Here is a 25,738-nt window from a genome sequence, read left to right on the forward strand (position 1 = left end):
TACTTGTCTTTTTTTTTTTTTTAAATATTATTTTCTGGATATATATTCATCAACTTAAGTTGAATAAAGCATATTAGAGAATACATATAAACATAATCTAATTTATTTTCCAACAATATTAAGCCTTCGTGGCAGATGGGCGCCCCTCGCTGAGCCTGGTTCTGCTGGAGGTTTCTTCCTGTTAATAGGGAGTTTTTCCTTCCCACTGTTGCCAAATGCTAGCTCACAGGGTGTCAATATGATTGTTGTGGTTTTCTCTGTATCACTGTAGCGTCTTTACCTTACAAACTTAAGGCTTTGACGGGTAGTTCTGATTTTACACTATATAAATAAAATTGAATTGCTTGGTGAATAGTGCAGTAGACCAGGACTCTAAGACCAGACGAGCCAACCTGAGCACTGCCTGGATTGACTAAAAGAAAGCTTACGACTCACTACCCCACAGGTGGATCCTGGAGTGCTTGGCACTGTAAAAGGCTAATAGTATGCCAATAACATTCATCAGGAACTTGCTGGGACTGTGAGAGACCAACTCCAAGGCAATCACAGAAGTTACTATGAAGTGCAGAATATACCAAGGTGATGCACTGTCCCTACTGTTCTGCACAGGCCTCAACCCCTGAAGCTAGCTCGTCACTAAAAGTGGATATGGATATAGATTCAGAAGTGGAAGGACCATCAGACACTTTCTGTACATGGATGACATCAAGCTGCATTCCAGGGAAACATAAACTCACTGATCTATGTCACCAGCTTCTACAGTGAGGACATCAGAATCTAATTTGGACTGAATAAGTGTAGACAAATTGTTGCAAAGGGAGGGCAGGTAATGCGGAATGAATGCATGCTAGAAGGGAGTATACCAGATATACAGGACAGCTACAAGTACCTGAGTGTCCCACAGGCCAACAGGAATTATAATGAAGATGCATGAAGGTCAGCCACAGCCACATATCTCCAGAAGGTAAGTCAGTTGCTGGGAATCCAGCTCAATGGCAGGAACAAGATCCAAACCATCTGTGCAGCCCTACCAGTCATTAGATACTAACTGGAATAATAAGCTGGCCACATGACGAGATGGATGCCACTGATGCCAAAATATGAAAACTCCCGACAATGCACAGAACTCCAGCACCCTGAGGCTCTAAGAGCAACAGAAGGAGGGAATATGTGGTGAGTGTCAGAGTCACAATACAAGATGAAACTGAGCATCTACGAATACATCAGAAAGATGAGCTGCAGACAGATGGTGATAAGGAACAAGAGGAGGAACTCTTGTGGAAGCCTAGCCCTGCATGGAATGTACCATTGACAGACAGAGGAAGTGGGTGACATCAAGAAATGCTACCGGTGGCTAATATTTTTTATATATGTAAATAAACTTAGCACAAAAGTAAGGGGGGTTGCGCCCATGAAAAATGTCCCAAATCTTCTCAGCCAAACCAATTATTCTGCTATTGACTCTTTTGGTGTTTATTAGATTGGATGACTAAAGTCTGAAGCAACAAGACACATTTGTTTGTGGTTGACTGAATATGCAAAATGACTCTACTGGTAATCTTTTAATCTGAAATGTATTTATTTTTTTCCTGAAGTAGTCTTCCCTCTGTGGATCCTTAAATCCTGGTACCTCAAACAACACAGTCACCTAGAATGCAATTTGCAGTTGTGGGACTGGTGGTAATCCAGATGTGCACAGAGCAACAGGTTCCCCTCCAACAGATTTGTCAGAAGAACATCCACCAAAACTTGCTCTGAAATACAAGACCAGACAGGCCATCAAATATCAGCACAAGCTTATTTGCCAAACTCTGAAATTCTTGTTTGTTTTGAGGAAGCTATAAGGAGTTGGATATCCTGGTTAACCCGCCCCTCCGCCCATGCAAGAGCAAACTTTTACACAGAGTTTTTGCAATGCCTGCAAGTAAATGTTTTCACCATCACATTTGTTCATCTTATGTCATCACTCTCCTTGATGCAGCCTCAATATGTCCGTCCTCGTGTTCACTGTTAACCGTTTCACCAACTGCATGTGTGATGTACAGCTTGGCATACACTTTGTTAGAAATAGAGACCAGCTTTAACCTGATAGTCTTTGCTGTTTGGAGCCTACTTTAGCTGAGACTGGGTGAGAGGCACAGTACATTCTAGATAAATTTCCAGTTATGAGTCATCAATGAGTGGAAATTTTGACCTCTTGGTGGCAAAACTGCAAGAATCTCCTGTATCGCCAGTGTATTTCCCTTGGGACTAACATTTTCCACCATCCAATTGGTTATTATCTATAACTGAATAATTACCATGGCATGAATTGAAGAAACACCCCGGTTAAGGTTTCATTAAAGGGCATTTACAGTTATAGGACTGTGCCTGAAAATCACAGAAACCATGAAGATTTATTCATACAGAACACTGAGAAGGTATCTATATCAACTGACATGTTTCTCTATTTCATTTGGAAGAAACCATCACAAGATGGGTACACTGGTCCCTGTATGAAGAATGTGATTAGCAAGGATACTCAGGCAGTCTGTGCTGTTTTAAAGATGCTCAGTTGGTGCCAAGGAGCCCCGGAGTGCCAAGTCAATATTTCCAACACCATCACCCTGAACCACTGACACAAGGCAAGATGGATCCATACATCCATGCAGTGTGTGCCGAATTCCGACTATACCATCCAGATCGCGCAACAGAAAGCAAGAATCATCCAGAAATCCTCCTTCTGTCGTCCAACTTTGGTGAGCCCGTGCTAGAATGTAGCCTGTGTTTCCTGTTCTTAGCTGACAGGAGTGCCACACAGTGTGGTCTGCTGCTGCTGTAGCCCATCTGCTTCAAGGGAGGGTTTGACGTGTACCTCCGGAGATGCTCTACTGCATCCAGCACAAAACGTTATCGTAATAACTCTGCATTAGGACACAGGCCTGCATGTGGGCCTGAAAATCACAACCAGTATTTTCTACACCATTCTCTTCACTGATTTTACGGACTTCTTTGCGATCCACTCTGACACCAGATTTCTTCACTTTTTAGTCACATTGTGACTTTTCATTATTCCATAATAGATCAACCAAATCTGAAAAGAATGAAAATTTAAATCTTTACCCAAAATGGAAATTTTAAAGTTTTCTCAAATGAATTATTGGAAAACAAATGTGGTGCAGTTTTGCTGTTCAAGCTTTGATACCGATGCCCAAAACTGTTGATAGAAAAAAAAAATCGTGCTGAAGAGAGATAATATTTTGGTTTTACATTGAGACACTTAAAATGAGTGTAAAATTGACTTGGCTGCAGTTTTGAACAGAATGTTCAAAATGTATTTTTCAGTCCTATAAATCTCATATTCCACCACGGTTTTAACTGAAAATGATTTTTATTGGTTTTCAAGAAAACACAAAATTCTCCATTTGTATACCAATCAAAACTAATGCCAGGGAATCCTGTTTCATTCAGCACAATTCATGGCAAATGCAGTGACTGTTAAAATGTCCAAACGAAATAAAAACTTGATCATGTGGTACTGCCACTCAGCTTGCAGACTTCATTCTTTGACGACATGCACACCAGAGTGTAGTCTAACGATTGGCTCTATGATGGATGACGGCCTACCGTTCAACATTTAACACCAAAACTTACAAACATAATATTACAAAAACTAATTCCTCCCTGCCGGTCTCATCAGCATTACGAGGATTTCACAAAAGCTGCTTTGTAGTCGTGTTTCAGTTCCTCGTTCCTACTGTCCGGGCTGGTTTCAGACTCCTCTGAAGTTTTTTCTTCCGGCTCAGGATCGCTGCCTTTGTCCTGAGCTTCTGTGGGCTCTTTCTCACTGGTGGACTTCTCTGGCTCAGCTTCTTTTGTCTGTCCATCCACTGGTGGTGAAGGGATTAACTCTGGCTGGGTTTCAGACTGAGGATAAGAGAGCCAAAAGATGATTTACTTATAATTAGTATTAGTATGATATTACTTCTGTTCACATGGAAGCAGGTTGCCTGGTAACAGAATATCCCAAAAGTCCAGAGTGTAAACAGATGTGCCTGCAATTTGGCAGATATTTCTGCCAAATTGTTTTGTCACAAATTATTATCAGCAATGCAATATGGATGCAAAATATGGTTTCCCAATTAAAATGGAGAGTTGTAGTTCAAAAACTTTAAATACAATTTAGGAATGTAAACATTTACATGAAAAGAAATATAGAGTTACCTCCAAATCTGTCAAATCTTAAAGTCTAAAGTATTTAAAGTATTACAATTTGGATGCTCGGTATCTTCATCAAGCTGCAGTTTTAAACCAAACATGAATAACAAATCATTTGATTTCATGTCACTTAAAAATGATTTGAGACATCCAAAGCATTGCCTGTTTTGTCATCTGAGATTCAGAAGAATAGCAAACTAACCAGTTGGAAAACTGAAACAAGATGCTTCTGATATGCAGCTGTATTGTATCTTAACACAGCTTACTACACCAGATATCCACATCATAATAACCACTGACTACTGACGTGAATAACACTGAGCATCTCCTTCGAGTGCAAATTAGGGCTGGGACTCATTGGGTATTGGCACTGAAGTAATAACAGCAACATACTAACTGCATCCCTCTGTGGCTCTAAGGTTGGTTTCAATACGTTTTTATGCTTAGACAGTGAAAAAAAGATATGTAGATTTTACAGGATGCGCACATAATAAATTAAAGGATTTAGCATAACATCCAGTTATAATTAAAAGTAAGTGTTCCTGGATCTACTACACCTTTGTTTTCTGCCTTTTTTCTATATAGTCTAGCATGTATGACCCCTCACCTCACTGAAACCCAGACCACAATGTCTCCGGTTGCGTCCTGACAACTTCCCATCCATTCCCTGCTGGTACTGCAGCTCCAGCTGCTCATTGATCTTCTGATCTTCCTGACCTGCAGAGGAGACACCAGTCACAGCAGGCACAACCAGCCAGTACAGCTCTATCCAAGAATGGATAGACCTGTGCGGCGGATGTGTGGTAGCAAAGCCGATTTAATTGTTTTGGGCGTAAGGATGACACAGCATGTGTGAGAGGTGCAGGATGACAGTTTGCGAAAGCAGAGCTAATACCACATTTTCCAAAAACTAAATAACAAGCTTACCACTGCGGAAGTGAGATGTTGACTTGTGGTCACCAATGACAAGACGTCCAGTGTGTTCTTTCTGTAAAACAGCAACAGTCCCACTTTACCTTAACTGTCACAACTTCAGGCAGTGAAGCATGAAGTAACAGGGCCTATTTTTACTTTGCTTTGGTCTGTGAGTATCCAATAAAATGAGTCAAAACACAAACAAACCTTGCCCGCGCCCATCAGCCGTAAAAACTTTTGTTTTCTCTCATCGCTTCCCAAATCAGCAGAGGCCCACTGTGTACCCCCATCCTGCAAAGGCAAACATTCTCATCATGTGGATGTTCAAACAAGAGCATCAAGAGCCAGACTGAATCAAAAACATGATTCTGATATCATTACCTTTAAAAAAAAAGAAAGATTATTTTGAAACAGTCATAAATGTTTCTGATCAGCAGGGCTAGACTTGCCTTTTTCTGACCACACCTCAACTCACCTGAGTTTTTTTTGTTGTTCATTAATTATGAGTTAAGTTGTGCATTATCTGCAATCCTGCTTTCAGTCCTGTTTTCATTAGTTTAGTTTATTAGCATGACGCCTGAAGCATTTTCCTGTTTGTTGCAATGTAAGCCACTTTTCAAGAAAAGATGCAAAGCATTTGATGGCTGAAGGTTGTTACTCATAGACAATAAACATGGCCTTATATCACTACAGCGGCATTATTTTGGGATTTTGCAGCTTTTTTTATAAAATGCTCTTGCTGCACCACTGAGGTTTCTGTGAACCTAAACTCATCTCTGTTCACTCAGACATTTCTGTAACACGCTTTGTACCAGTGAAAGGGGAAATTCTAATGTTTCATTCTTTTAATTTTATATTCTATTATCGTCTCGTCTTTTGCATGTTTCATTTTTTTAAATTTATTTTTTTGTAAGGGATTTATTCTGTAAAACAGTGCAATATGAAACAAACAATGCATGTGTTATTTATCAATAATAGTAATTAAATTCATATAGTGGTGACTTACACGTATCTCCATCGACAGCAATAAATGTGTCATAACTTCTTTTTTTATATATACACAAAATGATAATTACCCAACACTGACACCACAGTGACTTTAATATCTAAATAAAATACATAAATAAATACTATCTGCTTACATTCGGGCCAAAACAAAGAGAAAGCATAGTAAATATTATATCGTAGTTCATGTAATATAGTTTTGAGTCATCCTAAAAAGGGGAATGAGTTCAATAAACTTTCCTTTTCTAACAATCACGCTTTGAATCCCAACGTTAGCAAACCTGCTACAGCGACGCTAGCCGTTCCCTGGTGGTTCGTAGCTCTCGCCCAGGGCTAGTTTCGTTTTTAAGCGTTTTACTCACTTGACTGGGAGACGCCGATCGTTTTGTTCCATGCCTGTCCTCTGGAGAGCTCATTGTGAACGAAAACTTTAGAAAAATATCGACAAAATATCATGCCACCTAGCAAAAGCTAGCAGGCTATGTCAACAATCCTGCTATCCCCACTTCCTGTGCAGTCTTCTTCGTTTGTGTTGCTGCTGGTTGTGTCGACTCTGTGCCGCCACACTGCGGAGAGTTCTCCTCACAACAAAAACTCGTTCAAAACTCATCAAATCTACTTAGTCGTTATTTCACGGTCTCTCTCTCTCTCTCTCTCTCTCTCCCCCCCCCCCCCCTCTCTCTCTGTGTTTAGATAGAAACTTAGCACAAAAAGTGAGGCATTGTTGTAACAATGCTTCTTGACAATAAATCTTATACTCCTGGAAAGCCTGTTTACCCCCCCCCCCCCCCCCCTTAAATGGTGTTATCACCTCTGTCAATTGTCATACACATTTACAACAGTCAGCCACTTCCTCCTCATGTTGGTCACCAGCTTGGTCACACTGCTGTGGTGTGGCATCCCATTCTTCAACTAGCATTTGTCACAAGTCAGCCAATGTGCTTGGTCACTCTGGAATAAACAGCACACCCAAACTGCTCCCACGAGTGTTCAGTAGGGTTGAGGTCAGGACTGTAGGCAGGTCATTCCATCTTCTTCACTCCCAAACTCTGGAGGCAGCCTCTGGTAAACCCCGCCCTGTGGGGACAAGTGTTGTCATCCTGGAGGATAGCATTTGGCCCAATACTGCAGAGACCATATCTCTGCAGTATTGGGCCAAATGATTGCCTCTGGTTGCAGAATCTAATCTCAATATCTCTGCATTGAGATTCCCTCCTGTGATGACAAGCTTAGTTTTTCAAGTGAGGGAGATGACGCCCTACGCCATCCAGTGGCGTGTCTAGAAAATTTCTGTTGGGGGGGCCAGGTAGGGGCACAGATTTGGAGAAGGGTGGCAGATGTAATTGGCAGATAATGTTAAAAACAATTCTACCAACCGTTAACCATAATTCAATAACCCTATAAACCTAATAACCGAATGCGCTTTTAACTCTTATTAGAATGAGATTTTAACCACTACGGTGCAAAGTTTTTAGATACTGTGTTGATAAAGTACAAGAGATACAATCAGTCAGTGTTTATTCAGTATTCAAGGACAGCAATATTTGCATAGTATTTTTACTGACATGTAGTGCACATATGTTTTGGGCAAAAACATTTTTGAATATTAAAATACGAACATTTTTAACATACAATTGGCAAATTAGCCAATGCCAATGCAAAACCAATGCCTGTTAAAAAAAAGAAGATAATCTTCTCACAAACTGGTGTTTGATTTTGAAATCGGAAAAAAGTGGGGAAACAAATGAAAAGACTAACATTTGAATAAAACCTGAAAGCAAGTAAATACTTTCTATGCTGCCTTATGGTAAACTTTGGTAATATTGATGTATAAAGAACAACACTGGCTGATGATGAAATACAGTCAGCTGGCATGGTGACACTGCCAGTATTAACCTGCAGGGCTGGACTGGGACAAAAAATCGGGCATTTTGACTACAGACCGGCCCACCAGGTATTAAAGCCATAAAGCCTTTGAATGAAAACAAATGTTGCTGTGACAGTGATGTACACTGTCTTTTTGGTATATGTATGATTTCTATACATTTTACGTCAGATAAAAACTTTGTTCGCAAGATTCAGATAATTATTTAATAAAAGCTAAATATTTGAATTGGGAATAAAAAAGAAAAGTATTTCTTTGTGCCTCCCCTCTCCCTGTTAATGCCCTACCTGGGCCCCTGGCAACACTTTGCTAGACCCGCCCCTGCACAGTTACCAGCTGTCAGTTACTTAGAAAAGGATCCTGGTGTTATTTGTCTCTCAGAAACAGTTCATAACTTCAACTCATTCATGTCACCTAAAAGGTGAACCTGTTTCTCCATCACCTGTTCAGCTCTGATGATTCAGTAAGGACATCTCCTGGTTTCATCTTCATGTTTCCATCTCACCACATATCCAAACCGACATCATGACCAGCAGCTTTTACAGCTGTGGCTCCAGCAAACATCAGCTGATACTAGAAATTAATATTAAATAAATTCTAACAACAGCTGATCAAGCTTAAACGTGCTGCTGTTGTTTAGCGCGACATCTGCTGGTTTCCTGTTTCTGGCGCAAAGTGGGAGATAAACAAACAAGAGAGACGATCAGCTGATCATTGATCAGTTTCATGATTGAAGTAGCAATAGAAGAGGCAGCTGTAAAGACAGAATAACTCCAGCTTTGTGTCTTTTTCCATCCTAGCTGAAGTACAGGACAAACTGCGTCTCTTCTCAGCTCAATACGAAACGTGTAATATTTTCTCTGAATCAGGGACCATTCCATTTTTAAGGAGCTGTTGGCAACTCTACTAACTAAACTTATGAATAAAATAAAGTTCACTATCAGTAACATCATAGCAACCGAACAGCTGTATAAACTCGTCATGCTAGCTCACGCAGTACGAGTTATTGTAACTGACTGTAAAAAGTCAGCACAACGAAAATAAACTCCACCTAAACTTGGTTTATATCTGACCCAGATAGACTGCAGGTCATAACTTCTTACCTGAAGTTCAGTTCACCTGACACTTAGACCGGGGGCCGCCTCGGGTCTCTCCTCCTGCCTCACCTTCCCTCATCCACCTGTTGCCTCTGTGAAAGCTCCGCCATAGCCACCACCAAACAACTGAGTTATTTTACACATCGGCCAGCATCTGGCCAATCCACCACCTCTCATTGTTCATGTCGTTACAAAAGAAAAAAAAAAGTCATCAGCCCACCATGCAAACGTCCAATGGCTAGTCCAGCTATGTTAACTTGTTAATCTTTCGCAGAAAAAATGTTTTCTGTGGTGCCGTCTTTCGTGCTTGGCTCTCCTACCTTTGCTAACATGATGCGCATAGTGCAGAAGCCGGTGCTGCATTCACTTACCCTCGGATATCTGAGCTTCACTGTGAAACCATAATCGTACATTTGATATTTCATTAAATTTTATTGTTTTAGCTTCGGGGTGGCACCTGGGGTGGCCAGTCTGGTTGGGGGGGTGGCCTGTGCCCCCCCAGGCCACCCCGCTGGACACGCCACTGACGCCATCACACTGCCTCCATCAAAAGTTGTTATGAGCCTTGACCTGTAGAAGACTTCCTGCGGTTCCTAAGTGCTCACAGATTGAGGGAACAGTCTTTTTGTCATGTCATTTTCTTGGGATGCCCACTTGATGGCCTGTTTCTGTCATCCCTCCTTACATGGAACTTGTTCTTTAATCTGGAGATGGTACTAGGGCTCCCCCCCCAGAAGTTGGTCTATGGCAAGGTTTTCAGGGGCACAACCCAGCTACTCAACTCTGCTGCTCAACCCACAAATGCAGTGGAAATAAACAGGCTTTCCAACTGTATTTGATTATTTAATGCCAAGGAACATTGAAATAATAATAATACCAATAATAATAATAATAATAATAATAATTAAAAAAAAAATCCGCTCAACATAAAGTTTTTGTTGTATTATAATTGTATTTTATAATTACATTTGGACAAGCTGGACTTACCTCTGAAGTCAGAAATTAAATAAACATTCAAAAAACTGGAACATTTTTTTCTATTCATCAGTGAAAGTAAATACCTGTATTTTGCGATCTTAACAATAAATAAAAACCCCAAAGTGATTTGCTATTTTTCTGCTTTTTGAAATTTCAAACTTTGAAATTTCATGGACTACAACAGCAATAGTTATTTTAACATTAAAGATATCGTTTTGATTAAAGGGCATACTATTGGATTAACTATCCACTAACATAAAAAAAAAACTATTTTGGTAATTACCAATGCTGTTAATTTTAGGCCAGATATAAAATAAAGCTCACACTGAGTGGTTTCTAACATATTTATGTTTTTTATCTGATTAGTCATTTACCTTGGAATCTCGTTAAACTAAAGCTTGAAAGATATTTTTCTACCGTCACATATTTATATGTAGCTGTTTTCAAAGCCGCCTTTGTGGGGGCACGTTTGGTTTAAAATTAAGTTTAGGATGATCGACCTTCACTAAACCCGCCAAAAGGTGGCGCGAGAGTAAATATTACGAAGACCCAGCCCAGAGGCGCTCACACCTCTGACAGGACCTCACACTTCATTTTTGCGAAGGACAATCAACGAGGTATTAAACGGGAAACTCGTTCATGTAAATGGGCTTAAAACGCTGCATCCACCAATCTCATCCCCCTCATGTATTAATTTATATCAAAAAAAAATTTTCTTTAGGAAAATGAAGAATAGGCCGGATCCTGATTTACAGATCTCTTTTATTATTTAAAAAACAAAACAACTAAACAAAAAACAAACACACAAGAGAGAAGTATTAATATGCACAATTTGATGTTCAAATTGATTTTATATATAATATATAAAATAATGTATACATTGATTTTGAAAATATTATATATACATCTATATGTTCGTGTTATTGCAAAACAGAGTAAAAAAAACTTTCATTGGTATTTATTTACTAAAATGTCCCCCATCCCATTTTTTGATCAATATATTTTTTAATCCATATAAAACAAGCAGCTTAGCCTAATCACTGCGTGAGTTTTAGTTCTGGGTGATTTCTGATACAAAAAAAGAAAAAAAAGTTTGCAAGGGGAATAAAATTACGGAGGAATCAAAGAAATCAAAACGCAATTTTATTCCTTTTTTAATCGCGCGGGTGATCGTGAGTTGGTGACCGGCAGCCTGGTGCGAGCATGCACACACGTGCGCTCAAAGGCTGCACACACACAGTGAGAGGAAAGGCTGGGACACGGGTGACAAGAAAAGTCAGGGGGGGGGGAAGTACCTGTACAGGAGTGAACAAGAAAAATATAGAATGGTTTACGTTTCATCAAACATAAACAAAGAAAGTGACACAGGCGGACAGAGACGGATAAATAGCCGAGGGAGAGAGAGGAAAGGAGAGAGAGAGCCAGAGGGAGAGAGAGGAGGGGTTATCCAGCCTCTGCCTCTTCACCCGACAGTGCCCCGCACTCTCACTTAAGCCGCCACGCAGCGCCGGCCGGGAAATAACCTGAAATACTTTTGATTAAAAAAAAATCCTCCGGGTGACCTCCGGTGTGACTCAGCGCAACTTCTGACGACGACGCCGAAGTGTCCCGGTGTACTTTCTGATCCTCGGCGGAGCGCAAACACGGAGTTACCAAAGTCCGCGACAGGCTCCAGCGATGGTGACTTTACGCACGGGATTTGGAAGCTGTTTGCACTGACTCCTGTTCTCGCCGCCGAAAACTCTGTCAGCGTCGCTCCCCCCGAAGAGTCGTCAAGTTTGCAAGAAGCACACAGCGCATGACGAACGACTGAATCCAGGTAAGACCCGTCCTGCTGCATCTGCGTGGAGGCGCCGGGACGGTCAGCCCGCGCACCACCGGGGCTGCTCGTTTTGAAAAGTCCGTGCGCACTCCGCTTATCTCTTCTCCACAACAAACCGCGATGACAGCCGCAGACTCGGGCTGCAGGACTGTGCTTAAACCCCACAGCAGGGCTGTGATTGGACCGCATCACCTGAAAAAGTAACTCCGGGCAATTCTTTTAGAAAAGTTTGGTGCTGTAGAGCTTATAGGGAAAAAGTTCCGTAGTCATTTTTATTTGTCATAAATGACTCAGATTTAGATCCAGTCACAGAATTAGATTGCAATAGGTTTGTAATTAAGTGATAGTAAGCTTTGTCAGGAGCTCGCCGTCTGTTACAGTTGTTTTCACACTGTTTGTATTATGATAATACTGCAAATCGTTTTCACCTGTAATTATATTTATAACAGCCACTGTAAAACCGCGTGCTTGTGAGGAGAGCCTAAATGGAACATACATATTTAGATATTATATAAAATTAACAATAAAGAAAAAAATTCTGTAAAAAATACCAAAACACACATTTTCCAATATTTTTCAGCGCATTTCCACCTTCTTCCTTTAGTTTGTGTAATCCAGATTCAAGGTTATTTCCAGACATAAAGGATGAAATCGTGCAAGAAAAGCAGGCTAAACTTCACCCTCCACTACATCCCTGTCACGCACCATTAACAGAAATGGATTAGCGGTTCTGTAGCACCAGAAAATTGTTCTATAGGCTTAGAGCTCATTAAAAGACATTTAGAAAGAGGTCGAGAGTTCAAAAACTTTGCATAAAAGTTTTTGAGCTCATTATCTTGAGTGATAATTCTCAAGAGCCCCAAACTTGAACTTGAAAGCAGCATTTTCAAAACACTTCACGGAAATAAAGCCTCTCTTAAAGTCAGCCCATCGCTCAGGTCGGCTGGAGGATGCGGGCTGCTGCAGTTTCAGCATTTTCCTCTCCGGCCACAGCGGTGTCCCTCTCGTCTGTCAACGCGAACGCGTCGGGTACTACTGCCGGACCTCTGTGGTCCTCGTGCGCGTTCACGGGCTCGCCGCACATCCACAGTGTACAGTTCCGTCCGTGGCCGAGACTGTAGTGGTGCCCCTGCGTTTCCCTACTCGCTCTGGAATACAACCGATAGAAAAACAGACCACCGAGGCGAGAAACCCCGTCCTCAGGGCCTGAGCTGTTCCGGGGTCACGCAGACTGATCCTAGAAAAACCCGTGAGCCATAAATGAAAATAGACCCGCAGCACCAACACACAGATCCACCGAGACAATACAACCGGACAGGACAGCGTCCCGGGACGGCCCACGAGATAAGAAGTTAGTCCGTAAGTCTCCTTCCACCCCCTTCATCTTTTTCTTTACGTGGCTTTTTGCGTTTTTTCTTTTCGTACAGTGCATCTGAACTTTCTGGGAGAACACGAGTTTCAGTTTCACCTGACACTCGGACAGAGTGACGGCGCCGGCTATGTGTGAAGTTAATTGCGTGGGTGCATGAACTTGAGCCACGCGGAGAGGGGGCAAGTTTCTTATTCAGAGCGGGGAGAGAGACCCGCTTCTCGGGCAGATCAGCGTGGGACCTTGTGTACCGTGTGAAAGCTTTTGGCCCCGAGTTCACGGTGGGGATGTGACAGAGGGTACAGGAGGACAAGGCGCACGACAACGGCGGGCACCGACTGATAAAGTCACTTCAGGGTGTTCCCCGTATTTAGAGACACGCTACACCTCCGAGATAAGCCTCTGCTGGCCGGCAGATAAGGAGCTTTCAGAGAGAGAGAGAGAGAGAGAGAGAGCGATCACACGCGTGACAGAACGAGTTTAAAAACCACTGGAGAAGGAAGCCGAGTGTCCGGCTAACGGTTTTACTCATTCCTAAATAGCTCAAACCACATTTTCATCGCTTGTTGTTACGGGAGTTGTAGTAATAACGCGCGATTTCCCACTGTCTGCTGTAATTGTTAATTGTTTCACTCCTTCTTCTTCTTTTTGTTTTTGTTTGCTCATCAAATCACTCCTCTATTCACGCTTAGAATCGCCCCAGCTTGACAGATCCTCAGGTTGCCAGTTTGGGCCTGCCCACGCGCAATAATGACAATTTCCAACAGGTTGTTTAATTGTTTGGACTCCGGCAGAACTATTTATACCCCCCCCCCCCCACGCGCGCGCGCGCGCACACTCTCACACACACACACACACACACCGCCACCAGCCCTCCTCCTTAACTCTCTTGTAAGTGAGAGTGTCTGTCTGAAAAACAATCCGAGGAAGGGGGGGTCCGCTGGAGTCGATCTCCTGTGGTATTTTGTTTTGAGCAGGTGGTGCGAGTTGAAGTTCCCTCATAAGGTAAAGTGGCATTAGAGGGTCCAAATGGCAGACTTATATATAGGCTGCCAATTCAGCACATTGTTCAGGACTGCATGGCTGCGCTTTCTCCGCTGTCTGACGGAAGACCTGCGGCTTTTTTTTTCTCCTCCCCCTCTTCCTCTGTGGGAATCAGCCTTGACAACAGGCGGACAAGCGTGAACACAGCGGCCGGTCCACACAGTGACCGGCCGCTGAACAATGTGAAATGTCCATCGGATCTCGAGCAAGTGGGAAATAATCGTCACCCGCCTTATAAAATATATATAAAAAACAATTTGATTTAGTCTGTATAATATTTTTTACAGATTTAAAATATAAAACAAATGTTTTAATTCCGTCCTTGTTTTTTCACGTCTATTTTTAAAAATTTAGTTCCATTTTAATCACATCACACCATCATTTGATGTGGACAGTCACATTTTCTGATTACATCTTCCTCTGTTCACTTCATCGGCATGCTCCTTGTTTTAGCTGTGATTCAAGAATCATCACATGACATTTATTTCCAACTGAATCCTGAAATATTTGAAAATTTCAGGTTTCACTTCTTTTTATTTGTCTCACTGTGAAGCGTTGAAAAATGGGCTTACTTAGAAATCCAGCATTAATTTGATGTGCTACATATACGTCTTCTTCTTCTTTTTTTTAGGATGCTGGGAGGCCTTTTTCCTGTGGTGTGATTCAGAGAGACTCTTTAGTGGCAGACAGAGGGCACAGTCGGAGGGGCAAAAGATTAAGAGATCTTACAGCTGTTAGAAAAAAGGGGGACAGAATAGAGTCAGAATTTCGGCACCAATCAGACACTTGCTGCAGAAGAGACCCAATTTTGATTTTTAGAATCTACTATAAGTTATATAAGTATATATATAATATATAAGTTAACTCTCTTTGGCATTACTGTTGTTTTAGTTGCATATTGAGCTTAACATCTATCTAACATCTGACCGCACTGTAGCAGATCCGAACGTTTCCATATGTTGTTTTTTTGGAGGATGTCAGTCACCTTCATCGGAGACCCATCTCTTCACAATTTGAAGCCTGTGGCCAATCTGGAGAGTCCTAATTATTTGTTTTCAGGCTCTTTGAAAAAGACACCAGCCCCCAAATTGGACATGTGTTGTACAAACACAAATTAAACATTTAGCCGTAAGTATTTCTCCCTGAGTCCTAAGTGCATATTAGTCAGCCTATACTTATCTCTGGCCCAACGGCACACCCAAATTGCAGTGTTGCTGCTGAAAAAGAAAGGTTGGGGCCCCAGAGAATGAACACTTGAAACATGCTGGCAGATGCCCATAAGTTTCCCAACCAAAGTGGAAGCTTAGGTGTGTTTGTGCGCACAGTGCATGTATGTGTATGCTTGTTTAGTGCACTTTCACATCTTTTGTGTTTTTTGCGCTTGTCCAGGAAGAAATCAGACAAATGTGTGACTAATTGTTCTCACGCGTATTTTCACTGATTACATTGTGTTTTTGCACATGAGCGTGCACCACGGCAGTGTGTGTGTTCTTGTAGCACAGTTAGGTGTGTATCCTATAAAAGGATTTTCGGTGTGTTTTATGGTGCGTCCTTGTCATGAATTTCTATATTCATAACAAGGCTTTCTGCCCGCACGCATGTATGTGCCTTCATTACGAGTGTGTGAATGTGGGCCTGACTGGATGGACATCCTGCTCTATGGATTCGTCCCCATGTTTCCACCATGATATAACCCTGGAAACAGCTTCTTAATTTTTCCCCTGAGCAGAGAATAACGGGGTGCCATTTTCATTCTTCTCTCTCCTCTCTTTCGGTGGTCTCGAGGTAACCTTTTCTTTCTGCCGGTGAATCTCCAGCACCTGCTCCCAGCCTTCCAATTTTAAAAGCTCAAAATAAGAGCTTACCTGACACATACACTTCTTAATGACAATCTCCTCCATGCAAGCACACAAGACACACACTCTCTCGTCCATGTCACATTTTTGCATACAGTATGTAGTCTTTGCTCGGCATTATGGCATCTTCTCAGATTCACTGCGTCTCTTATTTTGGGGTTTCTTGATGCACAGAGGAGCTCAAGCTTTCTCCATCTTCGTCAGCTGTTTTCTGCCTGTTCTTTCTTTATGCATCGTGTGGACAACCTTTGATGTCTGCAACATTAACATTAGCTCTTATATACATGCAAAGGATAGAGTAAGATTTCTAAATATGTGGTTTACACGAGCGCTTTGACAAATGGTTGTTGTACTGTTAACACGGACACAGACTAGGCCTTCTGCCTGAAGAGGAAAACTTCTAAAAGGTGGCTTCAATCCACCTTAAACCTCTTACTGTTTTTTTTAAACAAAAGCTCTTTTTAATCATATGATATGAATTCGTAAAACAAAAAACATTTGTAATTTTTTTGGTTCATTTTGAGATTTGAATGACTTGGCAGTGGAAATGGCAGCATCGTTCTTGCTGCTCTCTTGCTTTTTCTCGTGTGGAAAAACTTACCATCACCGCTGACACGAAACAGAGAGCTGCCTTTTCTCCACGCTGCAAAAAGTCATTTTTGGAAATGTAAGAACTAAATTATTGAGGCAACATAAATCACCAAGCAAATCCAGCCTATGGTATATACACATAAGAAGCAGTGCAGGGTGGTATTTTACTTTAATGCTGAGACACTTTGTGCCCAGTTAAGGTATGTTTATGCATCCTTAAATGAAGCAGCTGTCATTCTGATTCCCCTGTGGAGACATATGTGTGAAAGAAAAAGTGGGATTTTATTTACTTTGCATTGTAGTCATGTTGCAATTTACAAATTAAATTGTGGCATATGAAACAACCAGCTAGCATTTTTACATTTACGTGATGACTACGATGTTAGGTAGTGAAAAGTGACTTGATGATGTTTTCATTAGGACAAAAAAGGGAAGAAAATCACATGAACTTAAATTTGTTTCTCAGAATTATGTTATTTATTTTGTGAAAAAAAATCAACACAATTACATTACAAATCAGTAAATGCAAAAACCCAAAGAAGCAGAAAAAAACAAAAAACAATTAAAAAAACAGGAAGATATAGCATTTGATTTCTTTTATATTCTGTAATGTTGCAGCAGAAGAGATTCGTCTCAGTAGTTTTTCAGTGTTGCTTATGTAAAACCCATCACTGTAACTTTATTGTTTCTTAAAACAGGCTGACTCATTGTGAAAAAGACATGACTGTTTTTTTTCCTGAAGTTCACCAACCCCCTAAACTTCAGCACACGCCAGAAGTAAATGTCAAAAACAAAGAGTACATCGGGATAAGTTAGATGATTGTGGTTAGCCTTTATTTTTGGTCAGGCCTATCTGATCGCTGGCTTTTTGAATTTCTAATAAGGCTAGAGGGCTACCAGGTGACTGACACAAGTGCTCTAGTGGCTCCTTATCTGTCAGTCAGCAGTCGTGGCCTTGGACTGTAGCAGCAGAGGCAGCAGATGCTTTGGCAATTACACTCCTGATGATTTTACAGAAGAAGGAAATCACACAGAGAAGCACGTTTTTCAATTCCAGGAGGTTTTTAAGTCCTTCCTGGTCCATCGGCTTTGCTTTTGCATTCCCACTTTCTCTTTCAGCCTTTCAGTCTTCCTCTTTCTCTCCTTTCCTTTCCTTTTGGGTTACATTGAACACTCCAAACTAAAGGTATATGAAGTGGCTGGCAGTAAAGATGATCAGCCATGACCCAGAGATTGGAACTTTTGTGTTAAAAATGTAAAGAAAAATAACTTACTTTCTTCTTTCTATAAACCAAAAACACTGTCATACAAAAAAAACCCCTCTGGCACTCTACTTTGTCATGACATGAGTCGTATGATTGGTGGGAAACAGAGTCTTTGCTATTGTCTACACTAGGGCCATGGTAATTGTGTTGGTGTTTGTTATACTTGTTGTGATGGTGATATAAAAGTTCTGCAGATTGAAGTTGTGCAGTGCACAACTGATACTCTTATGTTTGTCCTGTTATTTGTTGTGTTTGCAAGGATTAAATGCCCTGTGTGGGAGATACAAACCCTCAGATGTTAATTTATCTGTGGTTCATTTTTATAATTTAACAGTAAAGCTGATCAAGAAAGATTTCAACGTTAATGATTAGTACTGGCTCACATCTTAAAAAAAGCAATGAGTCTTGGGTGGATTGTACTGTTGTAGGACTGAATAAAGGCGAGTGTCATTGGCAAACATCTCCTGTGTAGTTTATGCTGCTTCAAAATCAGAAGGGTGGGGTTCCACATCTAATTACTAATTATATCTAATAACAATTGCTGGAAAGTTTTATCAAGCCAATGAAAGTGTTTGAATATCTGTTTACGCTTACACTTTTGTGTAATTAACAGCAAAGCTTGCTGTTTGTGGATTGTCATGCAACATAGGCCCCACCCCTCTGGCACACCCAACAGGTTAAAACAAACAAAAGAATTTATTTGCACTACCCTTTGATGAAACTCTGCTGTTGATGTTGCACAAATCGTTCCCAGGTGCTCTGTATTTATTTGCTTTCTTTCTTTCTTTCTTTTATAAAAAAAAAAAAAAATCGGCTGATTTTTAATACAGATTGCTTCCAGGGCCACTTTAGTACAACACGGCAAGTTTCATATTGAACTTGCTTTGCAAGTCTGTCTGTCCAAGGATGGGGGAAAAAAAAGAAATGTGTTGAAGTGTTTGTGGCAAGAGGAAAGTCCTCTTGTGCTGTCCATGAACCTTTCTGAGAGCATTTTGATGAACAGCTGAAAGTGGCAAATGATGCTCATACTGACAAAATAGAACCACACGCTACTGTGCATGTGTACTTTGGCTATAGGACAGTGCCCCACACACATACTCAAACGCACATATGCATCCTTGGGCATACAACGCGTTTATCAAAACATACAGGGAGTGCTGTCACAACTTCACTGCTCTATTTGGCTCAGACCTTAAGCAAAGAATTTACTTTAGTTCAATACTTTGAAGTTGAATTTACTTTAGTGTAAAAAACTAATTACAAACTATAATAATAAAACAAATAAACTGGAAACAAATTTACATAGTAATTAGGTCTATTTTGAAGAAATAGAGACATGGATAGCTCTGTAGGATAGACAGTGTAAAATATGGATGTAGCCACTGTGACACGAAAGTTTGAGATGAATATTTTTTTTGTCTTTTGGTGTTTTGAAACCAGTTGTGACAAGCAGGGGGGTGGGACAGTTGAAATCCATGCTCATTGGCTAACGTTCAGTGAACTGGATAATCCTCATTTCTGACACTTAGAATGACCAGAATTAAAGTTTTATCCATATGACCCAAAGCTTTATCCATCTTTTTATCATCTATGGTTTGTAGCCTGTTTTGTAAACACGTATCATGATCTGATTGGATAAAGGAATGGACAAGAAAAACAAACAAGCAAGAAAAACTTGCATAAGTTCTTTTTAAAATAACTGGGTTATTTCCATAATGGAGAAAGTGTAAAAACTGTCCAAACTGAAGCAACAGAGGCTCAGATGTGTTGAGCTTAAGTTGATGATTTGGGTCAAGTTTGAAAAATAAGGGAAACTATGTTTCCCACAGAAGTGTATCCTTATTAAACCCTTTTTGACTTTCACGACAACTGATGTAAAGATCGCACAGTACCCCTTTAAATGTTCACTTATATTTGAGGTCATTTTGCTCTTGTATTCTGACCATAGTTATGTTTTATGTTGCACATTAGTTTTTTGTTTCTTATTTTTAAAAAAAAGATAATTTACGGCACAACACAGTAGATTCCACTGAGATGTCATTTCCGTGCATACGTGGTCATGAGTTATTAAATGTGAAATCTGAATCTACATTTTTGGTGACTCCGGGTCTGATCTGTTCCACTCTGCTCGTAATTTGCCCTCGGTGCTGTTCACGCTGATTAAGAACAGAACTCCTTTTTGAAAATTACTGTCAGTTATAGTTTCACTCTTAACAGCATATATCACAGTTTCCTTGGAAGCCAATCGGGACGTGCCTTTTCAGGAATCTGTAGTTTTTTGCTGCATAGCCAGTGTCACTCTATTTTCCCTCTCCTGGCCGCACAACCTGAGAGAGATTAATAACCTCTTTAACGTTAAAGAACAAAAAAAAAAGAAGAAGAAGAAGAAGAAAGAAACAGCTGCAAACAAACCCAGGGAGGCTGGATTCTGGGTTCATGTTTACATTGCTTTTATGATTTGGTCCTTTCCTGCTCCTCCCATCTGCAGAAGCGTCACGCTGTTCTAAATGCAGGCTGGGTAACCTCCACTTTTACCACTAGTAGTGGTTTGGAGTAATGGGGCGTGGAAGCAGGGTTCGGGGTGCGAGGCCTCTGAAATGATCCTGTGGTAAAGTAGTGAGGGCCAGGATGACATGGTCCCACCCGCTGAGCTCAGGACCGAATCCAATTGGTCATCAGCCAGCTTGTCTACACAGGGCGTTGCCATGGTTTCTGAGCCATAAAGAAGTCTTTAATCGAGCCGTTGTCATCATAGGATGGTGGTGACCACTTGGGCTCAAAGTGGAGAGATATAGGCAGCAGTACAGAAAAAAAGAGAGAAAACAAGATATCAGCTGTGAGGCTCAGAATAGAAAAGGCAGAGCCCTGTCTTCATAACATACACACATAAGGATCATCCCCCTTTTTTAATGTGTGTATTTATTAACGACATGCTCCTGACAAGCTCTGCTGGCTCATGCCTGTTTGTATATGGCATGCTATGTTCTGTACATACTGTTGGATTAGCAGAAATGGGGTGTGTGGTGTTCAGCGATGACGAGATGCAGAGGAGTGGCGCTGGCTCGGGTATCGAGCTGACCGAGCTCAGACATCAGGTTTCCTCCACTCGGGCCAACGCATTTTAGATGGCTGGGTGGACAGCAGTATCACCTGCTGACATTTACGCTGGACGGTTTCACACACAAGAATACACACGATATGGTGACTGGTGTTAGCAGCACTGTGTGTGTTTACTCTGCTGTGAGCCATCAGGGTCTTCAGGAGCCCCACCTGTTGATGGTATCTAACATGAACGGCACATTTTGAGAGGAACTTAAATGAAATGATTAAACACAGCAAAGAAGCGCTCAGGGCAGTCGCACTGGCTCACAAGCCGGTGTGTGACAAAATGAAATGGCCTTTTGCCTCAGTCCTTCAAGTTGATGGTGCCTGCCACTGCAAGAGGGAAACATGCTGCCTCAGCAAGCTGTTTAGTATCATTCTGGAGGAGCTAACGCTGTTTCTCCCCGTTAAATATGGGAAACATACATAGACGGGCCTGTGATGTCACTTGTTATTGCTGGAGGCCCGCTGTAGGAAAAATCTCATTTGCCTTTGTTGAGCGCTGTAGTGAAAAGGAGCTTATGTTGTAAAGATGTTACTGTAGCTGCTGCGCCGCCCGCCACGTCTGTGTGTGTGTGTGTGTGTGTGCGCATGCCTGTGTCTTTAGCTGTCTCTGCACTACATTGTGCATCTAATGTTTGTTTTTCCTCACATTTGTGCAACTTTGACCAGACAATGGTTCCTGTACCTGTTTGTTTATGGCCCAAACAAAAGAAGTTAAGAGGCGGCCCTTTGTGCAGGAGATTTATGCATGACAGCGGCTATTGTAATTTTCATACATGTTTCCTCTGCCTGCCCCCTCTTTGATTTTTCATGTGCTTTGTGAACATGCTTCACCACCCTTTGTGCCAGAGAATAAGATCTAACTTAGGGACGGTGACGATGGAGTGAGTCATGCCGCAGAGAGAATGAAATATTCAGCAAAATCTTATGGAACATAACGGTTACATGTTGGGATAATGATTTGTCAGAGGTCGCATCAAGTTGCTAAAGTTCCACCTCTAAAGTTCGTTGTGACGCCCACAAGATGTTCCTGGGACGGTGCAACCCAAATGCAAACGTGTGCACGTGTGTTAACCCGTGATTATTTTTTTTAGGCTGAAAAGGAAATTTTAAGTCTAAGAGAGGTAAACTGAAAGGTCAAAAAAATTTACAGAACTGTGGAGAAATAAAGTAATAAATGTTGACATCATGGTTTAGAATTCTATAAAATAAAATGTGTGCATGAAAAAAGAAAAAAGAAAGAAACATTTTGCCACAAAGTAGCACTCAGGAGCAGTGTGAGATGGTGTTTTTCTTTTTGTTCTGGTGATGAGATAAACCGTATCTTTGAAGCGGACGTATGGAGAAAAGACAACTGGAATAAAACGGTTGATATTTATTGCCACCGCAGTTATTCCCGTTGTTTTTTCTACCAATCCTGACGACCACCTCCTCCATCTCAACAAGTCTCCCCTCACATTCAGCTTCTTCGTGTTTTACGGAGCAGCAGATTTGTGTGCTGTCCTCTAAATCATTTCCCTCTCTAGCAGATTGCTCCCCACTGGAATATTGGCCTGACAGCCCTTTCCCCCCCCCCCTCCTTCTACTTCCCCAGTGGACTCATTTACATTTATGCACGCAGCAATTAATTACAGACTGGCGCTGGCCTTGTAAATTAGAGGGAGCTGAGGTCGCCCTCATTAATTGCCCCTGACAGTTAAAGCCTTGTTTGGGTCGTGACAAGGTTGACTTTAGGCCGGGACACTGGAAGCTTTGCAAAGACTGGCGTGTCTTCATGCATCTGATATCATTTTGGGGTAAATTAACACGTTTCTTGATGACTATGTTATTGTGTGCTAGTTTTTTTTCCTCTTCTCTTGGACACAGAAGCATTTTGCAGTCTCTGTGTTCTTGGCATCCAGAGGTCACCATTCCATTCTTTGTGTTTTGTCTTCAGAGTAATGCCTTGTGTATTCTGGGGGTCTTTCATCCAAATGCTTGCGTATGGGAGTTTTCAATAGGCCCAGGAGTCAAGCAGGCAACTTCTCACGGTTTTGGCCTTTTCATGCGAAGACGCTCCAACTTCTTCCAGCTCCTTCCTTCACAAGGCCCTCCTTTCTTCTCTGTCACGCAGCGATGTGTTTGTGCATACCTCACCAGCTCGACAAAAGAAGGGAGAGATCCTATTCACTTTTGCCTTTGACATTCACCTCTTGTTTTTACAATCTTTCCAAGGCGCGCTGTTTGCACAGTGGAACAGGCTTTGTCTTGAAGAAGCGGGACAATGGTGAGCACCATAATGTAATCTCCTAAGGGTGGTGAGCAGAGGGGTGAGGTTTAGACATATGTGCTGGCGCTTGCCCCTACCGTCCTCTGTCTCCCTCCCACCTTTAACTTTAGCAATATTTCATGTTAACAGCGACTTGGGAGAGAAATGCGTGTTGTCACTTAAGCTTCTGTAATGTTCGCCCAGGTATTCCGTGAAGGGAACACAAAGGCTTTTCACTCATGCAAACATCCCCTTCCCTTGTTGCACCTTTAAAAAAAAAATGTAAAAAAAATTCTGTAGCAGTTTGGCCACCCACGTGCAAGACTTCAATCCTTTCTTCTCCTGCTGACATAATAAGGAAACATTATCCATTCCTCGACTTAACTAAGTGTTTTAGCAGTCTAAAACCAGCTAGCTTCTATCTATCTATCTATCTATCTATCTATCTATCTATCTATCTATCTATCTATCTATCTATCTATCTATCTATCTATCTATCTATCTATCCATCCATCCATCCATCCATCCATCCATCCATCCATCCATCCATCCATCTTCACTTTATTGCTTGAATATCTAGGTGTGTATAGTTTAGCGAAAGGCAGGAATAGCAGCACATTGTTTTGCTTTAGGACTTGTTGTACAAGCTACGTTGTTTCATTTAGGATGTCACGCTTCAAGGACAGAGTAAAGACAGCAGCAGTATTCTTAAAAATTGAAATTCATAGAACAAATAATTTGTGTAAAAGTTTTTTTTGTCAAACTAATATTTGTAAACTGTGATGAATGAATCATACAACCTCAGAAGCACTGTCTATATGTCTGTCACAGTTTCATAGTGCACAGATTTAAGAGTTCAGTGCTAATAGTTGCACACAGCATGTTTCCCTTCTTACGGACCCAGAGTGAAAATACTAAAAAAATAATCTCTGAAACATTACAAGGCCTGGATGACATGGCCAGTGGCCCTCAGAGAGGCAGTGTGTGCTATAAGCTCATCATTTATGGGTCAAGTGAACCTCATTTTGGTTTAATTGCCCATATGATTAGCTGGAACCATGCACTGTTTCCTACGGTGCAGACATGGAAGTGGCAGCACAGAGCCTCATGCAGCGCCACGCTCATTGAGAGCGCTTCCGCCTAATAGAGTTCCATTGTTCTTTCTCCAGTGTGTCCACGATTGCACAAGTGGCATTGACAGCTGCAACAAGACAACATTTGGGACTGCGCATATTTTGTTGCGTGAATGCGTGCATTCATTGTGCAGGTGCTGGCCTCGCTGTGAACATAACACAGGGTATCTTCGTGCACGGTATTGCTCACCTCTTTTTCTTACAAAAAAGTTCCCTAATGCAATGATGTCACAGCTTTGGTTTTTGTCTTTTGTCTCAGACTTTTTGTTTTGCTGTTTTCAGTATCTATTGCAAATATCAGACACTTCCCCCCCCCCTGCAGCAGGCTCAACTGTAGGGTGACATGTGCCATTTTACAGCTGTTGGACAGTGGGCCAAAAAGGTAGCTGTTACTTCCTGCAGTTGTCAGGAGAAGCCTGGAATGGCTCTATAGCCTGGATCTCCTATGTCAGGTCCTCCCTGAGATGAGGATCTGACAAAGTGAAGAGCAGCAACTGAGCATGAGTGTGCAAGCACAACGTATTAAAGGGAAAAATAAAAACAGCCAGTGTGTGTCACCTGGTCTATAAACGTCCATTTGAGTGCTCACTGCTTCCAGCGAAGAACTGGGTAAATAATTCCTGCATTAATTTACTTCAGATGACTAGCTCTCTTTTTGTTCTTTTATATTTCAGGCTCTACAGTACACACATTTATAGCAGATCCGTTGGGTATAAGCACTGTTTACACATTGCATATGCACATGTGGACATGTGCAGAAATCCTGCAGAAAACACGCACACCAGCATAAGCGAGTGGGTCCTTGCACACAGGATTTTTGCTGAGTCTGTGTATTTTTTGCGGCAGTGCTCCTCTACTGGACAGCCAGCTGTCTCTCCGATTACCCAGCATCCTCCAGGTGTCAGATCTGCCATCTGCAGATGAGTGGCAGGGTGTGTGGACGGAGGAATGACGGGGGAAAAGAGGGAGAGAGAGAGGGGGGGTTAAAAAGAAAGAGAGGAAACAGAATAACTGGTTCTGCAGACATCTGGAACGTGTTCAGACCGGTCAGCGAGAGCTGCGGAGTGTGAACGCTGCACAGGGGAATCCAACTCGCAGTCACTTGATTGAGAAAGTGGCTTTTTGAGTCAGTGGCTGCTCAAGGCAAAGACAGAGAGACACACAAAGAGAGTTGCATCTTACAGAAATGTTTGCAGGGATGTTTCACCAAAATGTGTTTTTACCCATT

At 41.6% G+C, this 25,738-nt stretch overlaps 2 protein-coding genes across 8 annotated transcripts in view; one reads left to right on the plus strand and one right to left on the minus strand.

Annotated features, from left to right (window-relative positions):
* Positions 1-3,351: 3,351 nt before the first annotated feature.
* cunh11orf58 (chromosome unknown C11orf58 homolog) lies at positions 3,352-6,660 on the minus strand. Its single transcript, XM_040026418.1, has 5 exons — positions 6,480-6,660; positions 5,320-5,403; positions 5,125-5,185; positions 4,805-4,914; positions 3,352-3,906 (listed from the first exon to the last, which is right to left on the minus strand). The coding sequence occupies exons 1-5, from the start codon at positions 6,531-6,533 to the stop codon at positions 3,682-3,684; spliced, it is 534 nt and encodes a 177-aa protein (XP_039882352.1). The 5' UTR covers positions 6,534-6,660; the 3' UTR covers positions 3,352-3,681.
* A 4,716-nt stretch (positions 6,661-11,376) lies between these two features.
* LOC120730202 (transcription factor SOX-6-like) overlaps positions 11,377-25,738 on the plus strand; it is a 104,488-nt gene continuing 90,126 nt past the window's right edge. For 4 of the 7 annotated variants that reach the window (XM_040026424.1, XM_040026426.1, XM_040026420.1 and 1 more), the window contains exon 1: positions 11,377-11,896. The gene's annotated coding sequence lies outside the window, so the exon portion shown is untranslated. Of the gene's footprint in view, positions 11,897-11,927; positions 13,259-25,738 lie in introns of those variants that run through there. The other 3 variants (XM_040026419.1, XM_040026421.1, XM_040026423.1) reach the window with 1 other exon arrangement.

Source organism: Simochromis diagramma, unplaced genomic scaffold, assembly GCF_900408965.1.
Source record: "Simochromis diagramma unplaced genomic scaffold, fSimDia1.1 OVJJ01000293.1, whole genome shotgun sequence".
NCBI lineage: Eukaryota > Metazoa > Chordata > Actinopteri > Cichliformes > Cichlidae > Simochromis > Simochromis diagramma.

Coding starts and splice junctions, on each gene's coding strand:
- cunh11orf58 (XM_040026418.1), bottom strand. CDS start 6,533: ATGAGCTCTCCAGAGGACAGGCATGGAACAAAACGATCGGCGTCTCCC. Junction 5,404..6,479: donor GATCGGCGTCTCCCAGTCAA/GTGAGTAAAACG, acceptor TTGCCTTTGCAG/GATGGGGGTACACAGTGGGC. Junction 5,186..5,319: donor GGCTGATGGGCGCGGGCAAG/GTTTGTTTGTGT, acceptor GCTGTTTTACAG/AAAGAACACACTGGACGTCT.